The following is a 16,440-nucleotide window of genomic DNA, read 5'->3' on the forward strand; positions in this document are numbered from 1 at the left end:
TTTGATCTTCACACTTGACAGGACAGAATCTAGTAAGTTTCGGTTTGAGGAAAGATGCATATGGTAGCAAGTTTGAACAAAAATGTATTATATTTTTTTGCTATTATTTATCTAATTATAATAATTCTAACAACCCAGCACTTTGCAATGATAAAGATAATATATTCCCTTTAATTAATCAAATATAGCTCTTTTATTAGGTCGATCCATAGACATATCGACATCGCAGAAAAGCATATCGAAAAATAAGTGCAAATTAGATTTTTTTTTGTGTTTTTGTGAGATATACCAGTAAGAATATAACATATCATCTTTATAATGATATTATTTCACCAAATAGAAGAATAATGAAATACATGTATATATTTTCATAAAGGAAATTTTGCATTTCAGAATTATTTAGAAATATAAAAAGGAAAACCAAAGTTACACTGCATGACTAGCTATTCAATAAACTAACTGTCATTTCTATTTATGAAATACATATATATATACATGTACATGTGTAAACATGTAAATATAAGTTTTAAAAATTGCTAACGCTTATTTTAGCAAATACGTTTGAAATACACTTAGAAAGGGCATAACATGCATAAGGACAACTAATTTTGTAGAAGAAAATCACCTTTATGCGGCGAAAAGTTTCAGACTATACTTTTTTAAAAAGATGATTTAACATAACCGTTCAAATGCGTAACTAACAAAATGTATAAAAATTTCTAGTTTGTGAGAAGCAAAAAAGGGACAAGAAAAACTATTGAAAAGAAGATTCAGGAAAGAAACAAAAAAGAGTCATAAAGAAGACAGAACATAATTAATACAACACTGCCTTACTCACATCAGTTTCAAAGCAGATTACATACTTGTTTATCACTTGCAAAAGTAAAACATTAATTTTGTCTCTTTTTGTTGAGATGATAAAAATTTTCTGAAATCCGATTTTCATACATTTAGATGCTGCTGGTATTTTAACCTCATTACACACAAGTACCTGATTTAATTTGTCCAAAATTGATTGCGGGTATAATTAAGGATCATTCTTTGGTACGTTTGAATGTATTTATTACACTCATTCTAACCGTCAGTGGTACATGATCATGAGGTACAACTTCATTAAAAAGAATATATTATGAAATTTGACAAGTAAAAGACAATTACATATGTAATTAATATTTTTTTAAAAACTTTTTATTTGAAGTTCAAAGTGTTACCAAACAAACATGAACATGATCTTGTTGTCATATTATTTATTTGTTTGTGTTGTGTGAGAGAAAGAGAGGGAGAGAAGAAAAAAGATGTAGTATGGAAAGGGGGAATGAGTTAAAATTCATAAATACATATATAATGAAAAACATATTGCTGGACCGAGATGAACTGAGGACCCCTGCATTACTAGTCAGGTGCTCTATCCATTGTACTATCTAGTCTGATATCCTCATTTCAACTTAAATTTCTACAGAGAAAGAAAGAGAGAGGATGAGTGAAAAAAAAATAAAGAAAGTTGGTGGCAGACAAAAAGAGGAGGGAGCAAAGCTATTTAAAAACAGTGTTCATTAATGTTAGTTTGAAGTTTGGAGAACTATTTTTGCCAGGAGATGTTGAACTCATTCATTTTATTGCATTCCTTGGCGGTGTATTTCAATGACAAAGAATTTTGAAGTCATTTAGAAAACCAAGGATAGAGTGACTAAGAATTTGACAACGAACTCTGTAAATGTATTACTTAATAGACATAAGCAAAATATTTAAAGACTTTGATGACGTTTTATTACATATATCTTCAAATATGGCAGTTTTACAATCTGTATTTAGTAAAATGTCTTCTGAATGACAGAACCTCATAAAACCACCTAGGAATTGCTGTACAGCTGGATATTACATAACTAAATGATATATTGTTTATGACATATTGATATATGTGCTGCAATATCACAAATGAATCTTTATTATGAAACACACAAATTTATTTCTTATAAAAAAGATGGAAAGGAAAAGTTTGATGCCCAGTGGAACAGATGGATTCAACTTTTTTCTTGACTCTCTCTATCTTTTTTCTCTCTCCTATATCTCTCTATCTATTCTTTAAAAAACACATCATACAGTATTAATTTCAATGTACAATAATGTAAAAGGGATGTGAATATATATATATATATATATATATATATATATATATATATATATATATATATATATATATATATATATATATATATATATATATATATATAAATGTTTCTTCCTCTACTTCATAAAATGTACACAGGTTAGAGCCTAGTTTATCTATTTTAAACATAAGAGTATATGTAGTCAATATACAATGATCGATTCTATATTGAAGCTATTGTAATTTACTGTTTTAGGGTAGTTAAAATATAGAATAGAATGCTTTCCAGTGCATATCTGTCAAGGTGAAGAAATTTGCCCTTTTCCGATGCCAAGGATACTACTAATTTATTTAGCATATCATACAAAGACTTAGATTCTTACTTGTCAACACGAAGGCTTTGATATTGCATGGAATTACTTCTTTATGAATGAATCAATTTCTTAAGTTATACCTTTTTAAGGTAGATCGCGGGTTTACTGCTTAAAAATTCTTACGAAAAAACATATCCTGAAAATTTGATATAATGTTCCTTCGAATTTTTAGCATTTTATCTGTAATTTTTATTAAATTTGTCTACGTAGTTTTAATGCCGTATTATTGTAAACGCAGTATAGTTTTTAATACTATTTTTTGCATTACTCTTGAAATATATAGAAAAATTGAAGTTTGTAAGCCAATTTTGAAGAAAGAGTTTCTTTGAAAAAAGGTTGGATAACTTTTTAAACAAGTAGACGAATTAGTCAGGAATTACAAAATATCCAGATGAGGTAAAATTGAAACTATTGAGATAAAAAAAATCAGTATGTCTTCTCGCTTGTTTTTTGCTAAATAATTTCATAGTTTGCTTTTATATTTCCAATATGTTGCGTATATGGCGTTATTTATGACTACAACGTCATATATTGAACGTAATCACGTTTACATACAAGTATAAATATCTTTACATTTGGAATTCGCAAGATCTAAAAGGTGACATAGTTGCAAAATGTCATTTTATTCATCATTTCACTTATTGCGGAAACATGTTAGGATGACCAGCAACTCATTTACACTAGTATTGTGAAATTCATATTCTGCCAACAAAGTCAGAATGAACTGTGTATTAAACATTTCTCGTGTATTAGAATTAAAATGCAGCGACAACACGGCAAGTGATAAAATATTTATTTATGTATTTTTAGGGATGTTCATGCTCAGTAAGATTTCAGGAATAACACATGAATTTGATCACTTCATTTGAAAACGGTGAAGAAAAAAACATTCCAATACTGTGAAAAGGGGGGTGGGGTACTGGCAATGTTCTTTCTATATTTGTCGCAGGCTGGTATATAACCCTGACTCTCAAACATTTCTTAATTTCAAATTCTCTCAATCAAATTTCCATACGCAAAATGTAAAACACTTGCATTTAGCTTATAAACAGAGAGCTTTTCTTATATAGTAAAAAATGTACTTGATACTTGTAAATTGTTTATAGTGTCATATAGGTCTGATAGTCCGGGTGTTTAATTGCAGCCCGGAGGACCGGGCTGCTCTATACATATAAGTTTAAGTGTTGGTATATGGAGATTGAGGTGGGAGAAGTTATTCAGAATTAAAGGTTTTCTAAACATTAAAAAGATTGTTAATCAGAATGTTCTTTCCCTTTATAAATTACGAGATACACAATATATTTACTTCCATAAAGTGAATATGTAAAAATATATATGTTTTTCATATTTAATATATAAAGTTGCTTATCATTTACTATCGAAAAAACGACAGGTCCCTTTTTTTAGAACATCGAATTTTACTTATCACATAAAAACGTAAAAATGTACTTTACACAGTTCGTGTTTTATATTCTTAAAGTGAAAGATATTTTTGAAAATAGGTGATGCATATGTCTGGTTTCAAATTATATTTTATGCAGCCAACATTTACTTGAGGAATTGATAAAGTTTAAAAGGGTATCGTTTTTGTTCGATTTTCATCCGACTATATGTTTTCAAAATATTCTCGACTATCGTCTCCATCATTTAGACGCATGCCTTTTTCACACATATCGAAGCGGTTTGATGATAAAGACTCATTTCCATTGTTTACTTTATTTATTTCCCGGGCGACAATTGATGGTTACATCAATGTTTTCTTGTTTTTTTTTTTTTGAAATGCATTTCACAATTTGTTAGCCTACATATACGAAGCGACTACATGAGATTCAAATACAAAATAAACAAATAACAATTATGGTAATTGAAATAATAATAATAAATAACAGGAAAAATACATGTACATGTACTGCAATTGAATTTCATCCGATTTAGTGTTGAGGATTGATTCCATCCTGAAAAAGTTTCGCCCCTGCAAACATGGTGTAATACGCACTTCCCTTTGAGGTGCAAATAACGCGCTCACATACAACCCTTCAAGTTTTTGGCTAAGAATTTACGATAATTTTCTTTTTGCATACATTGACTTTTACGCTGACTCATATTGATTGACTTTTAGCAGTTTAGTACATGTAACACTTACAATATAAATTATTCCTTTCAATTGGTATCGTATTTAGTTTGTTCTGAGACATACACATAATCACATCAGAAATCAGACTGTCATTTAATAATATCCGATCTTCGTTCATACATGTACGAGGTTTACGTACATGCACTTTGAATTAATCTACTTGATTCGTACCTGTAGATTATTTATGAATTTATTTTCAGAGAATTATACGGGAAACAACGCAACGTCGCCTTTGTAAGGTAACTGACGTCATAATCAAATGTGCACAAAACAACCGCTCTAATCGTCGAAATTGTGTGTCAAAATTGATGACAAAAGCAAACCTGCGACCTTCCTAAAATCTGCCTTTATTGCTTGCCGTATGCATGTATAAGTTTTCAGGATATGTTTTCTCGTAAGAATTTTTAAGCAGTAAACCCGCGATCTACCTTAAATGGTTGATTCGAATATCATTATTTTGTTGAATGTTGTCTAATGATAAAAAGTTAATATTTTAAGATAAAAGATCTTATTATACCTCATTATAAGTATTCTATGCAACGCGTTATCTGATTGGTTCTAGATTATCACGTGACAGGGCCATAAAACTTCATAGCTCCCTGTCGCCGTCATGCTTTTCATCATATTCAACCTCTTCGGAGACCTAGTGCATTTTCCCGCAATAATCATCGTTCGTTGAACGATAACCCCTGAAAGTAGTTTTGACATTACAATAGCCTGGTTCACGTCACAAATCTGTAAATTGTTTCAGTAACACTACGTTAAAATTGAAAGTAAAATTAAGAGCGGTGCCAAATTTGAAGCTCATGTTTATTTTTGAAGTTTTTGCTAGTTTCGGTATAATAAACAATTTATTGCATGAATGTTCGGACACATGCAGATTTATTCGGCCAAATATATATTCCCTTCGGGCGAAGCCCTCGGGGAATATGATTTTTTTTGGCTGAATAAATAGAGAATATTACATACTAAAATCCATATCACATGTCATATCAGCCCGAGTGGCCCCATATCAGCCCGAGGGCTGATATGATATATGATATGGATTTCAGTATGTAGTATTCTATTTATCATATATTTGAAATACTTAATATGCGAGTTCACATAAAATCATTGAAGAATGTTTCGTGCATCTTTATGACCTTTTTCTTTGAAATCTAATCAAGCAAATTTTAGGTCTTGGAAAACAAATTAAGTCCATAGATGTTAGTAAAGAATTATTTTACATGTGTATTTAAATAAAATCAAGTTAATTAACTTTTAAACTTTAAAAAAAAAAGTAACTTCCGGTTTGATATTGATTTTTGCCCGCCGGTCCTATACGTGATATGGATTTTCGGACCGGTCCTCGATATGGGGTATTGTGACGTCACTCGTATCGCACAGTGCAGAATCGGTGTATTTACTACTAAGTATAAGATAAATCTTCATATTTCCCTTACGACCATGCAATATAATATACCAATTTTATTCCCTTTACATACGAGACTTAGAGAATATTGTTAAATAGTTGTTATACCATAAAGGTTGTCAGGCAAATTTCCGCTGATTTCTTATTTCTAGTTTCTCTTGAATTTCCTAGAAAGCTTTCAAAACATCTCTCACAATTATTTTTACACATTCTCCCATGAATGTGACGCATACTCTGATCCTGTATTTGAAAGTTTATCCATGTCAACACTTTTTTTCAATAAAATTTTCCACTTTGAGTTTTTGTGATGAATTATTCTTCTCATCCATGCATTTTAAAGCTTCTTAATAAGAAGCATGTCAATCATTTATTACCCCCCCCCCCTGTGTTTACTTCTGAGTTACAACTTTTAAAATTCTGTCTTCATTTGATTTGCATAAAAAACTAAAAAATCAATTAATCAAATGTTTTACAAACCTAGCACATGGTCTGATAAAGTAATAAATAAGTGAATTGAGTGGTGAGAAGAAATTCGAAAACAACACATTAAAGCCTTAAAGTGTGACATGAATGCAAAGACTGTAAAGACAGCAATAATAGAGAGAAGGCTATGGGAAGGCATGGTGCATCTAGGGACGTGTTCAGATCGACAACATGATAAAAACATTGTACGAAGTCAAAAGTAAAACTAATTCATAAAAAAAAAACTCTGACTGATAGAATCATTTATTGTAAAATATTGGGTTAAACAAGGTTGCCCCTATAACCAACGCTATTCCTAATAGCTGTCGGTAGCAAGAAAACCCTTTAAAATTTCAAGACACATTCAGTCACCCCTTTTGTCAGAGAATATACATGTACGAGATAGACTTTGTAGAAGATATTCCACTTCTATCTCACACTCTAAGAGACATGAGAGACAAAAGAAACAAACGAAACAGTGAAAAAAGGCCTAAGATCTATACAAAGAAAATAAAGTTGATGAGAGTCATAACCAGGAATGGATGTACTGCAACATTAGAAAGAGAGGTCACACAGATCAGATGGTAGTATCATAAACAAAACAGTATAACTGACGTAAACAATAAAGCTATACTAAGCAAAGAAATGCAGCCTTTTACAATGCTAAGATCAGCATAGACGTCTACGGCAACGTCAGAGAATGTCAAAATTAGAATATTTAACACCAACAAAGAAATCCATCTTTCTTGGTTATCTTTACCCTATAAAGGGTTCCCTTGATAGCATTTCTCCTCTCAAGGACTGCTCTTTATGTGCATTTCAACATATCTGTCTTGGAAGCAGAGCATACATGGAGGCAGCCTGGTATGGAAATCGCAGACTTTACCTTCACTGTTAAATTAATATGTGAAAAAGACAGCATAGTTAGGGTCGCACACCAGACATCCTTGACACCAATGAAAGCCTCATGCTAAAAAGTACTTGAATAGGTATATAATTAATTGTTTGGGTAATGAAAATGTTATAGGTAAGAATCACCTTGTAGCTGTATATGCTCTGAAAATGAGGTCTTATGAGTACTGTAAAACAGCAACAACCCGTACTTTAGTGCATGCTCACTGAATATATACATGAAATAACACTTTAAACGTATGTTGGACGAAATTTCGATTGGATATGTCAAAGATTTTTAAAATATTTGCAAGTGAGAAAGAAAAACTGAAAATGCTTAATATGTTAAACAAGACATAACGTCATTTTGAAAATCATAGCGGCCATTTTTAAACTGACCGAAACTGGAATGGCCAAAGATATTTCCTACTCAGGTACAGGACAAAGAACATTCATGCCAATTTTGGTGCTTGTCTCACCAGGTGAGATATTTTTTCAACTATCAGCTCCAATATAAACACAGGTAGTGACTGTTCCTTCGCTAAGCGCCCTGCTCTAGAAGTGAAAGTCACGGGTCTTTCGGATGAGACCTTAAACCCCAAGGTCCAGTGTCATGGTAGGCGTCGGCACGATGAAAAGCCCTCACTGCTCAATGGCCCTGAGTGCCGAGTATAGGTCTTAATTTCAAGCCTTTTACCGGCATAAGATGACGTCTCTATATGAGTGAAAAATTCTCGAATAGGAGGTTAAACATCAATCAATCAATCATTATTATTTTCATTAAAATCAGCAGCAATACACTGCAATTTCAATCATCATTCATTTTTTGTAGGGGGTGGGGTGGGGTGGAACAATCTATATCGATCCCGCATTCTTGATTGATCTGTAGCACATGTGATTGAAATATTTAAGAGTCATTCACTGAAAACACTCAAACTTATTTAGTCACAGCCATTGTCATGGTCATAGATTTCCTTGAAATTTAAAGGTGCTTAGACACAGATTTGAACTTAATATTTTCTCAAATTTTCTGTATAATATCACTTCTTATATATTGCAATAGCATTTCACACGAAAATATAATCAAAAACTTATTTTATCTGGAAATTATTGGAACTACGAATTCCGGGACGCGTTTGATTAACACATCTTTGTACTTACACAAATTTTAACTTTATCCTTAATATTTAAGAAAAGAAGCGATTTTGTTATGCATTAATGAAAAATATTAAAACTATAATCCAGAAAATTCAGAGTAGAAATGCTCGAAAGCAAAACCAACTCACCAGTATTGTCAGTCCGTGCTCTATGATGTGTACAGACTTTAACAAATTGATCACACCCGTGAAACGTAAGCTGTTTTTGTAAACAGGGCACAAGCTCTGTTATTGTTAATAGAGAGGTTAAGCATTTGACCATGTGCGTCTACGTGTACGTGTAAACCTAGAAGTGTTTTTATAAGTACACGTAACTAAACATCGTGTTCTGTTTAACAATCTGTACGTGTAGCGATATACGTGTAAAACGTTATTTCAACAAGTCACTTTACAATCCATTTGAATCAAATAATTCTATGACTTTGATTAAAAAAGATTCATAGATGTACGTAATAAACTCTCAACATCACAACAAACACCGCCTGAAAATATATATTCTATAATTTGGGTTTAAGAAGCTACATGTTCTTTCCTACGTGTACGTATGAATCTACGCGTTGTGTACAACTTGTAGAATTACGCGCTATGCAAAACTGATGACGCAAATCGCAGTAAATTAGGGGAATTCCTTAGCTAAACGTACACGTAGTCGTACACGGTCATCTGCTTAACTTCTCTAATGATTAGGATTCATCGGGTGTGTTCAATTGTTAAACTCTGCACACACAACTGAGCACGGACTTACAATACTGTGAGTGGGTTTTGCTTTCGAACATTTCCACTCTGAATTTTCTGCGTTATAGTTTTAATATTTTTCATCAATACACAACAAAATTGCCACTTTTCTTAAGTATTAAGAATAAAATTAAAATATGTGAAAGTGCAAGGATGTGTCAATCCAACGCGTCCAGAAATTCGAAGTTATAATACATTTACATTTATAACTTCGAGATGAAATAAGATTTTTATTATATTTTAGTATGAAATGCTATAGCCATATATAAGTCATGAAATTATACAGAAAATTTGAGAAAATATTTACTTCAAATCTGTGTCCAAGCACCTTTAATATATATGTAGGCCTTCATTTTATAATCTAAAAATAATAATTTCTTTCCTGTAGATTTCCCACAACAGTGGATCTTAAGATGACAGAATTGATATTTTTAGCTAAAGGAGGAATATATATGTAAGGACAGAATGAATGGCGTTACAAAAATAATCAAAAATTTTCGGCATAGAATCAAAACTTTGAGCGGGAGTGATTTGAGAAATTAGAAAATCACGGTTACAATTATTAGAGAGGAAAAAATACTTGCATTTCCCGACCCGGTATTTCATAACGTTTTTGAAGAGGCGTCGAAAGATCGGTGCAATTGACGATCAAAATAGGAGAAAAATATCAAGACAATTTCTATTCCCTCTCTCTCTCTCTCTCTCTCTCTCTCTCACACACACATAAAGGGGGTAGAGTTCCCTTTTCCTGTAACCAAACAGATTGATAGAGATGTTTTCTTTACAAAAATGATGTCTCCCATTCTGAAAGAGAAAGTAGATGCATGTAAAGTAGAGGTCATGTAAAGAGTGATGCACTCGTAGTGGATTATTTGTTATTGGATAGAGAGAAGCTAACACTGATTACATGAAGCATTTTAATAATATATTGAATGTTATCAGAGATTTTTTTATTGGCCAGTTTCGCTGGTACGGGTAAGTAATTGGAACCTCTTAGTGGGTGGTACATATATAAAACAATGAGAACGTTGAGTCCCAGGACATACATGTATAATATTTCATGAATGAGTTGACAATTTTAATACTCTTCGTCAGAAACAGCTTGATATCCAATTTTAGCACAATGTATCAGTGTATATGACGATGAGGTTAAAACTCCTCTATGTATTTGATCCCCTCATGTCTTAGTGAAACACAATTGCAAGGTAAGGTAGAATTTAAATCTTTTTAACATTTTTTTTCTTTCAGAGTAAATCCTGATTTTCTTTTCTCTCGTCTTTAAGGAGTCAGAGACGCGATTGCTGTTGTCGTTAGCTTCCATAAATATTTTTTCTTTATTTTCATTTATGGCATTGTCTTCTGTGATACAGTACACATTTTTGTCACCATCTAAAAGACATTAAAAAAGGTTAAATTTCTTTGGAGTCTAACGGTCACTCCTTTTCAGAGTGATTATTATTTCGGAAATAATCATTTAGAAATCAAGGAAGACTTTTCATACCTAACATACATGTAGTTAGCTTATCCTTCCAATAAAGCTTCATTTGCATGTCTAACAATGGCTTCTAATCCATGTGTTCTCTCATGTTTTGTAATTTCGATGAAATACCTACGTTTACACACTTGTCACTTTGAAACTGATCAACATGCATATTTTTTTTTCAAACAGGAATAATTCATAGATAAATCTACTAAAACTATTTTATCAAAAACAATCAAAAGAACGAAATATAACAAATATATCAACTAGATCAGTTGAGTGTGTATTTGCAATATACAAATCTTGATAAAATTGTTAAGAGGGCTGGGTGGTCGTGGCAATTTTTAGACTATATTGATCTCCTTTAGAAGAAGAGCTCCATATAAAACTAAAATGTATGAATTTTTTCTTTGCCAAATGATAGTTGACAGCTTAAGATATCATATCTAAAAAAAAAAAAAAAGTTATATCTGATGGTTAATTTGTTGACCCCCCAGCCTCCTTAATTCGATCATGGCCGATAGATTAAAATCTTCTTTAAAGACCTCAATTAAAATGTACAATTAATATATATATATATATATATATATATATATATATATATATATATATATATATATATATATATATATATATATATGATAACCATTAACCTGAATTTGCAGGAGTATGTTGCGTGAGAACTAACCATAAAAGAACTTTGAAACAATACTATCTTAGTTAATACATTTAAAGTCGTTTAACATTAAATTAAAAAAAATCATGATCAGATATGCGAAGTCAGAAATATAACTTTTTTTGTTAAATAACTGAACATATATATATTCAAAGATTTATAATGAAGAATTCTGTTTTGTAGGTGCATCACTTTAAAAGAAATTGGGAAGGGGGGAGGAAGACACAAGATTAAGTTTTCCTTTGGGAGGGCACTACCAAACAAAAATTCCTTGACAAGCAAAAATTCATACTTTTAGATAGAGAGGACATATCAATAAAGTGGCTTTGATTTCTATAGTATACTGTATATCGCCAATATTATTAGGCGAGTATGGCCTTTGTACCCCCTCCCCGGTTCCTGCAGGCCTGGAATTGGGATGGTGTAAAAAAAAAAATAACAATACCTGTCAAACTATCTATACTTATAAATTAATAAATTTTGCCAATAAACTCCAAAACGCCCGCACCAGAGTTTAAACCTACTCCTCTAATATTACACTAGATATGAGTTGATGTCCGTAAACTATATTTAGATTATACTCCCATAGTAATTATCGTTGATTTAATTAAAAATCTACTTTCATTTTCGATGAACAGCCGTGAAATAGTAAAAAAGAGATACTGGCAATTTTTGATGCAACTGACAACAAGCAATCGTTTAATTATTTGATAAAACGTCATAAATGAATTATTTAATCAAAACTTGATTGAAGTGCTACAGAAGAAATAAGTTGTGATAACTGATGTGTGAAAACAAAATGTGCAAATCATTTTCGTCAGTCCTTGATCATACTTTTGTCGGAAATTTCTAGAACGTCAGATGGCATCGAACCCGATGTTAAAAGGAAAAACGAGGAGATAATCACTATATGAATATACTTTGATGTGAATGGGCATGGATATAATGGTAAACAATTGCAATTGATAACACGAAAGTTGTAAATATATTTATATATTGAAAGACTATTAGTAATTTAAGTTGTGCTAATACATATATAAATGAAATACATATAAATGAGCACCATGGCAACGAACCCGAGTAAAATTTTTATATAGTAATATTTTTCACAAATGAGGTTAAAATGTTCTTTATTAAATATATTTCAGTGGGTTTTTCTGCATACTGTCGTTTGTATTAAATATTAAACCATCCCTAAGGTGTGATAAAATAATTTTCAACCCCCCTACAGAAAAAATGCACTGACAAATTCAGTAATATATGCACATTCGCTTCTTTTATATATATAGTCAAAGCACCCAAAGTACAATATGTAGAAAAAAATACAAAAGGATATCAATATAAAGTTGCTAACATGTAAAGAGAAAACAGCAATTAATGAAATTGATTGCTCCTAAGCTAACTGCGGGATTTTGAACAGAGTGGTATTTCTACCTGCTGTAAGCCTGTAATTAATTGTCAGTAGAAACTTTAAAATATATTTTTTGAATTATTTCGTTAGCATTGGTAAAAATTCCATTCCCCGCGCTTGCGCGGGATTTCATCTAGTACACCAAAATTCTTTTTTTTTTGGTGGTGGTGGTGGAAGCAGGCAGAAATAAAAAATAACATTCATAGGAAAGTATTCATCTGTCGGAAGAAAATGATGTGACAAATACTTTTTTTTTTCTAGAAAAATAGGGGATCAAAGATTCGTGAATTACCCCTCATTTTTTGTCAAAGGTCGATGTGGAAGTTTTTGTTTTAGATAAATAGTCTCGACGCCCCCTCTCACATTCCTGGATCATCAAAAGCTTATTTAATGAATATACAAAATAATAACTTTTGAAGGATGACTGATTCTGCAGCGTTGCATTTATATATATATATATATATATATATATATATATATATATATATATATATATATATATATATATATATATATATATATATACGAGGGTTGTCCCAGAGAAACGCGAACATTTTCAATATCTTTTGTTTCTTTAATACTATAACGTTAAAAATTGGCACACACGATAATCAACATTTTTTTGAATAATGCATAAAAATGTCAATAAAATATCTCTATAAATAACATTTTTTCTCTCAGGTAGACGAGTCTTACAAAATAGCTGTCGGTTCAACACTGACGACGTCAAAACGTAACTCGTGGCGTTTGTGAATTTATCAGGGAATCGTGCGTCTGATAAAAATCGTTTGAAGCATAAATTCGACAGTGTCTTTAATTTTCTTTAATTTACAAAGTTATTCATCTCAGGTATTAATTAGCGTTTCCAAAAGATCGCGGAATTAATTCTTTTAATAAACTCTAAGAATTTCCCAACCCTGAACATAAGTTTACCTAACTGCTCGCTAAGTTAAACGGCCGTCGCCATGTACGTATGACGTCCAGCTTCTGACTTTTCAGTTTGTTGGTCTACCAAACGCTTCTTCCATCGAATAACCAGTAAAGCCACCCTCGAACCTCTTGAACTAGGTTTAATCTATGTCAGAGATATATGTTTGTGTCGTTCCATCGTTTACATATCTTTTTCAGTATGGACAGGTGTCATATCCCGCTCAACAGTACTGCTTCATAATTTGGTGCTCCGCACTGTCGCCCGACGTCACTATTTTTGACAATATCTAAGTAAAGGTGTTTTTGCATCTAACGTCATATTTTTTGTCACCTGTATGCTAAATACATGAATTTTTACACATGAGTATTTCAGGTCATAGAGTATTTATGGAGGTAATTTTTTTCACATTATATTTCCGTATAGCCTGGTAATAAAGAAAACTTTCCTGAATTTGCTATTTCTAAAACTCAAAAAATTGCCGTGCGCCGAGCACCGATATTTGACATGCTTTAAAAGCTATTTTTACAAGCAAATGACATTACAACAATATAATATTTTGTCAAAATAGCAAAAACTTCATATCCCAACAAGGTGCCAAAAATTATTATTTTTGGTCGATCAGTATTTAAATATTCAAAAAGGTCGCGTTTTTCTGGGACAACCCTCGTATATAGTTATATACTATAATAGGTTTCTTTTTTCTAGTTTATGCCAAAAAAGGCTGATAAGAAGATGAATATTTAAATTTGTTTTACACTTAATACTTTTAAATTATATGATATGCGCTATCACGCTATCATATAATTCAACACAAATTGAAACTACCACAATGTATTGCGTTGATAAACGCCCTTTGAAAATGATGGCGACTTATGTTGGGAAAGAGAATATAATGTCTTACAGTTGTCCAATTTGTTTGGACAAGATAATTAGACCAAAAAGCTTTCCTTGTTTGCATACCTTTTGTGAAAAATGCCTGCAGACATATATATCTAGGGCTTCCGTGGGGAAAGATCCAGAAAAGTTCGACTTTGAGTGTCCTATATGCCGTCGTGTCACAGATCGACCAAAGGAAGCGATTGCCGTGAATGAATGGGCGAAACTTTTTCCTACCAACTTACTGGTGAATTCATTGACGAATTTAGATGATGAAAAAGATGAGGATAAATGCTGTGCCATTTGTTTACGGGATGACAAAACATGTAAGGCGGAGTACTGGTGCAATGACTGTGCAGAGGCTATATGTACTTCCTGTAAACGTCTTCATCAAATTGTCGGTAGTCTGCAAAAACACAAAATCTCAGCTTTGCCTATTGATGACAAGGATGACAAACCAAAATTTCCAGTACTAGATGAACCTTGTCATTTACATCAAGGTAAATATGTTGAAGTCTTTTGCCTAGATCATGAAGCTCTTTGTTGCAGTGTTTGCTTTGCAACACAGCATAGATACTGTGAACACGTGGAAGCATTAGATGAAGTTTCCAAAAATATGTCAACATTAGCTATCAAAGGAATTATAGATATTCTTTCTAAATTATCAATGGTAACAGAAGAGAGCATTAAATTCAAAGAAAAGGAAATAATTTGCAAAAGCGTCAAACGTGAAGAAATTATGAAAAATGTTTCTGCAGAAATTTCAAATATTAAAATAGAACTTGATGAACTGCAGAGACAGTTTGAAAAAGACCTACAGAAAAAGCACGAAGATATCGAGGGAAAGCTGAAACAATGTGTTTTGGACATGAAGCAATACCTTTTGACTATTAAAAATAGAAAAATCCTTCTTTCTGCAGTTGAGCAGACAGGCTCCAGTAAGCGAACATTTCTTTCTGCAATGAAAACAATAAGAGATGTAGAAGAACAGTTTGAACATTACAAAACCAGAAACGCAGAAGACGAAGAGTATGATTATGAACATGATCACACAACCATTCTAAAACAGATTTGTGAACACAATAAAATAGATGAGGTGGAACTGCTTACAAGGCCATCAGGAATTATACGGAATTTGTGTAAGCATTTGTCCTCATTTAATATCTTTAAGACTGTGCAAAAGGAAGACACTTCAAAAGTGTTCGAGACTTCTTCAAACTCTACGTCACTGACAGCGGTGAGAAAATCTGAATTTAAATTATCTTCACCTGCACGCCTTGGCATTTTCCTGAATGATGAAACACTGGTAATGGTTTTGTCCTCAAACACTGTTCTATGCTGCAATCCTATCGACGGGACAACAAATTCTTGTAATCCTCCTTTTGAAGTAACAGGGATATCCTTCTTGAGCGTTGGACCTACCAATGATACCCTGTATATCAGCTGCCTGACCAAAATCCGAAAAATGAAGATAAGCAAGAAAACAAATACTATCAGTGCTTCTTGTGTTGGAGAGTTGGATTTAAAACAAGACTTTGACGTTTTTTGCGTAGACAATGAAGAGAGCACAGTAATAACAGCATCCAAAGTTCAGGTAACTATCTATAAAATCTTACCTGTTTTATCAGCTACTCACACCTTTGCCTTTCAAAGTCCAACAACTGGTCCCATATTAACCTTGTCAAAATCAGGAGACCGGTTTGCTATACTGAGTGCAAATGAAGAAGTGGTTTGTTATTCCCTCACTAGGGAAGAAAGATTTAGGTATCAAAACCAAGATATGAAGAGCCCTTGA

General features: G+C 32.2%; 1 protein-coding gene across 1 annotated transcript; it reads left to right on the forward strand.

Annotated features, from left to right (window-relative positions):
* Window positions 1-14,631: 14,631 nt before the first annotated feature.
* LOC133188277 (uncharacterized) lies at window positions 14,632-16,440 on the forward strand. Its single transcript, XM_061323649.1, has one exon. The coding sequence runs from the start codon at window positions 14,632-14,634 to the stop codon at window positions 16,438-16,440; it is 1,809 nt and encodes a 602-aa protein (XP_061179633.1).

This window comes from Saccostrea echinata, unplaced genomic scaffold (genome assembly GCF_033153115.1).
Source record: "Saccostrea echinata isolate AGI-Se365-2 ecotype Australia unplaced genomic scaffold, CSIRO_AGI_Sech_v1 ptg000016l, whole genome shotgun sequence".
NCBI lineage: Eukaryota > Metazoa > Mollusca > Bivalvia > Ostreida > Ostreidae > Saccostrea > Saccostrea echinata.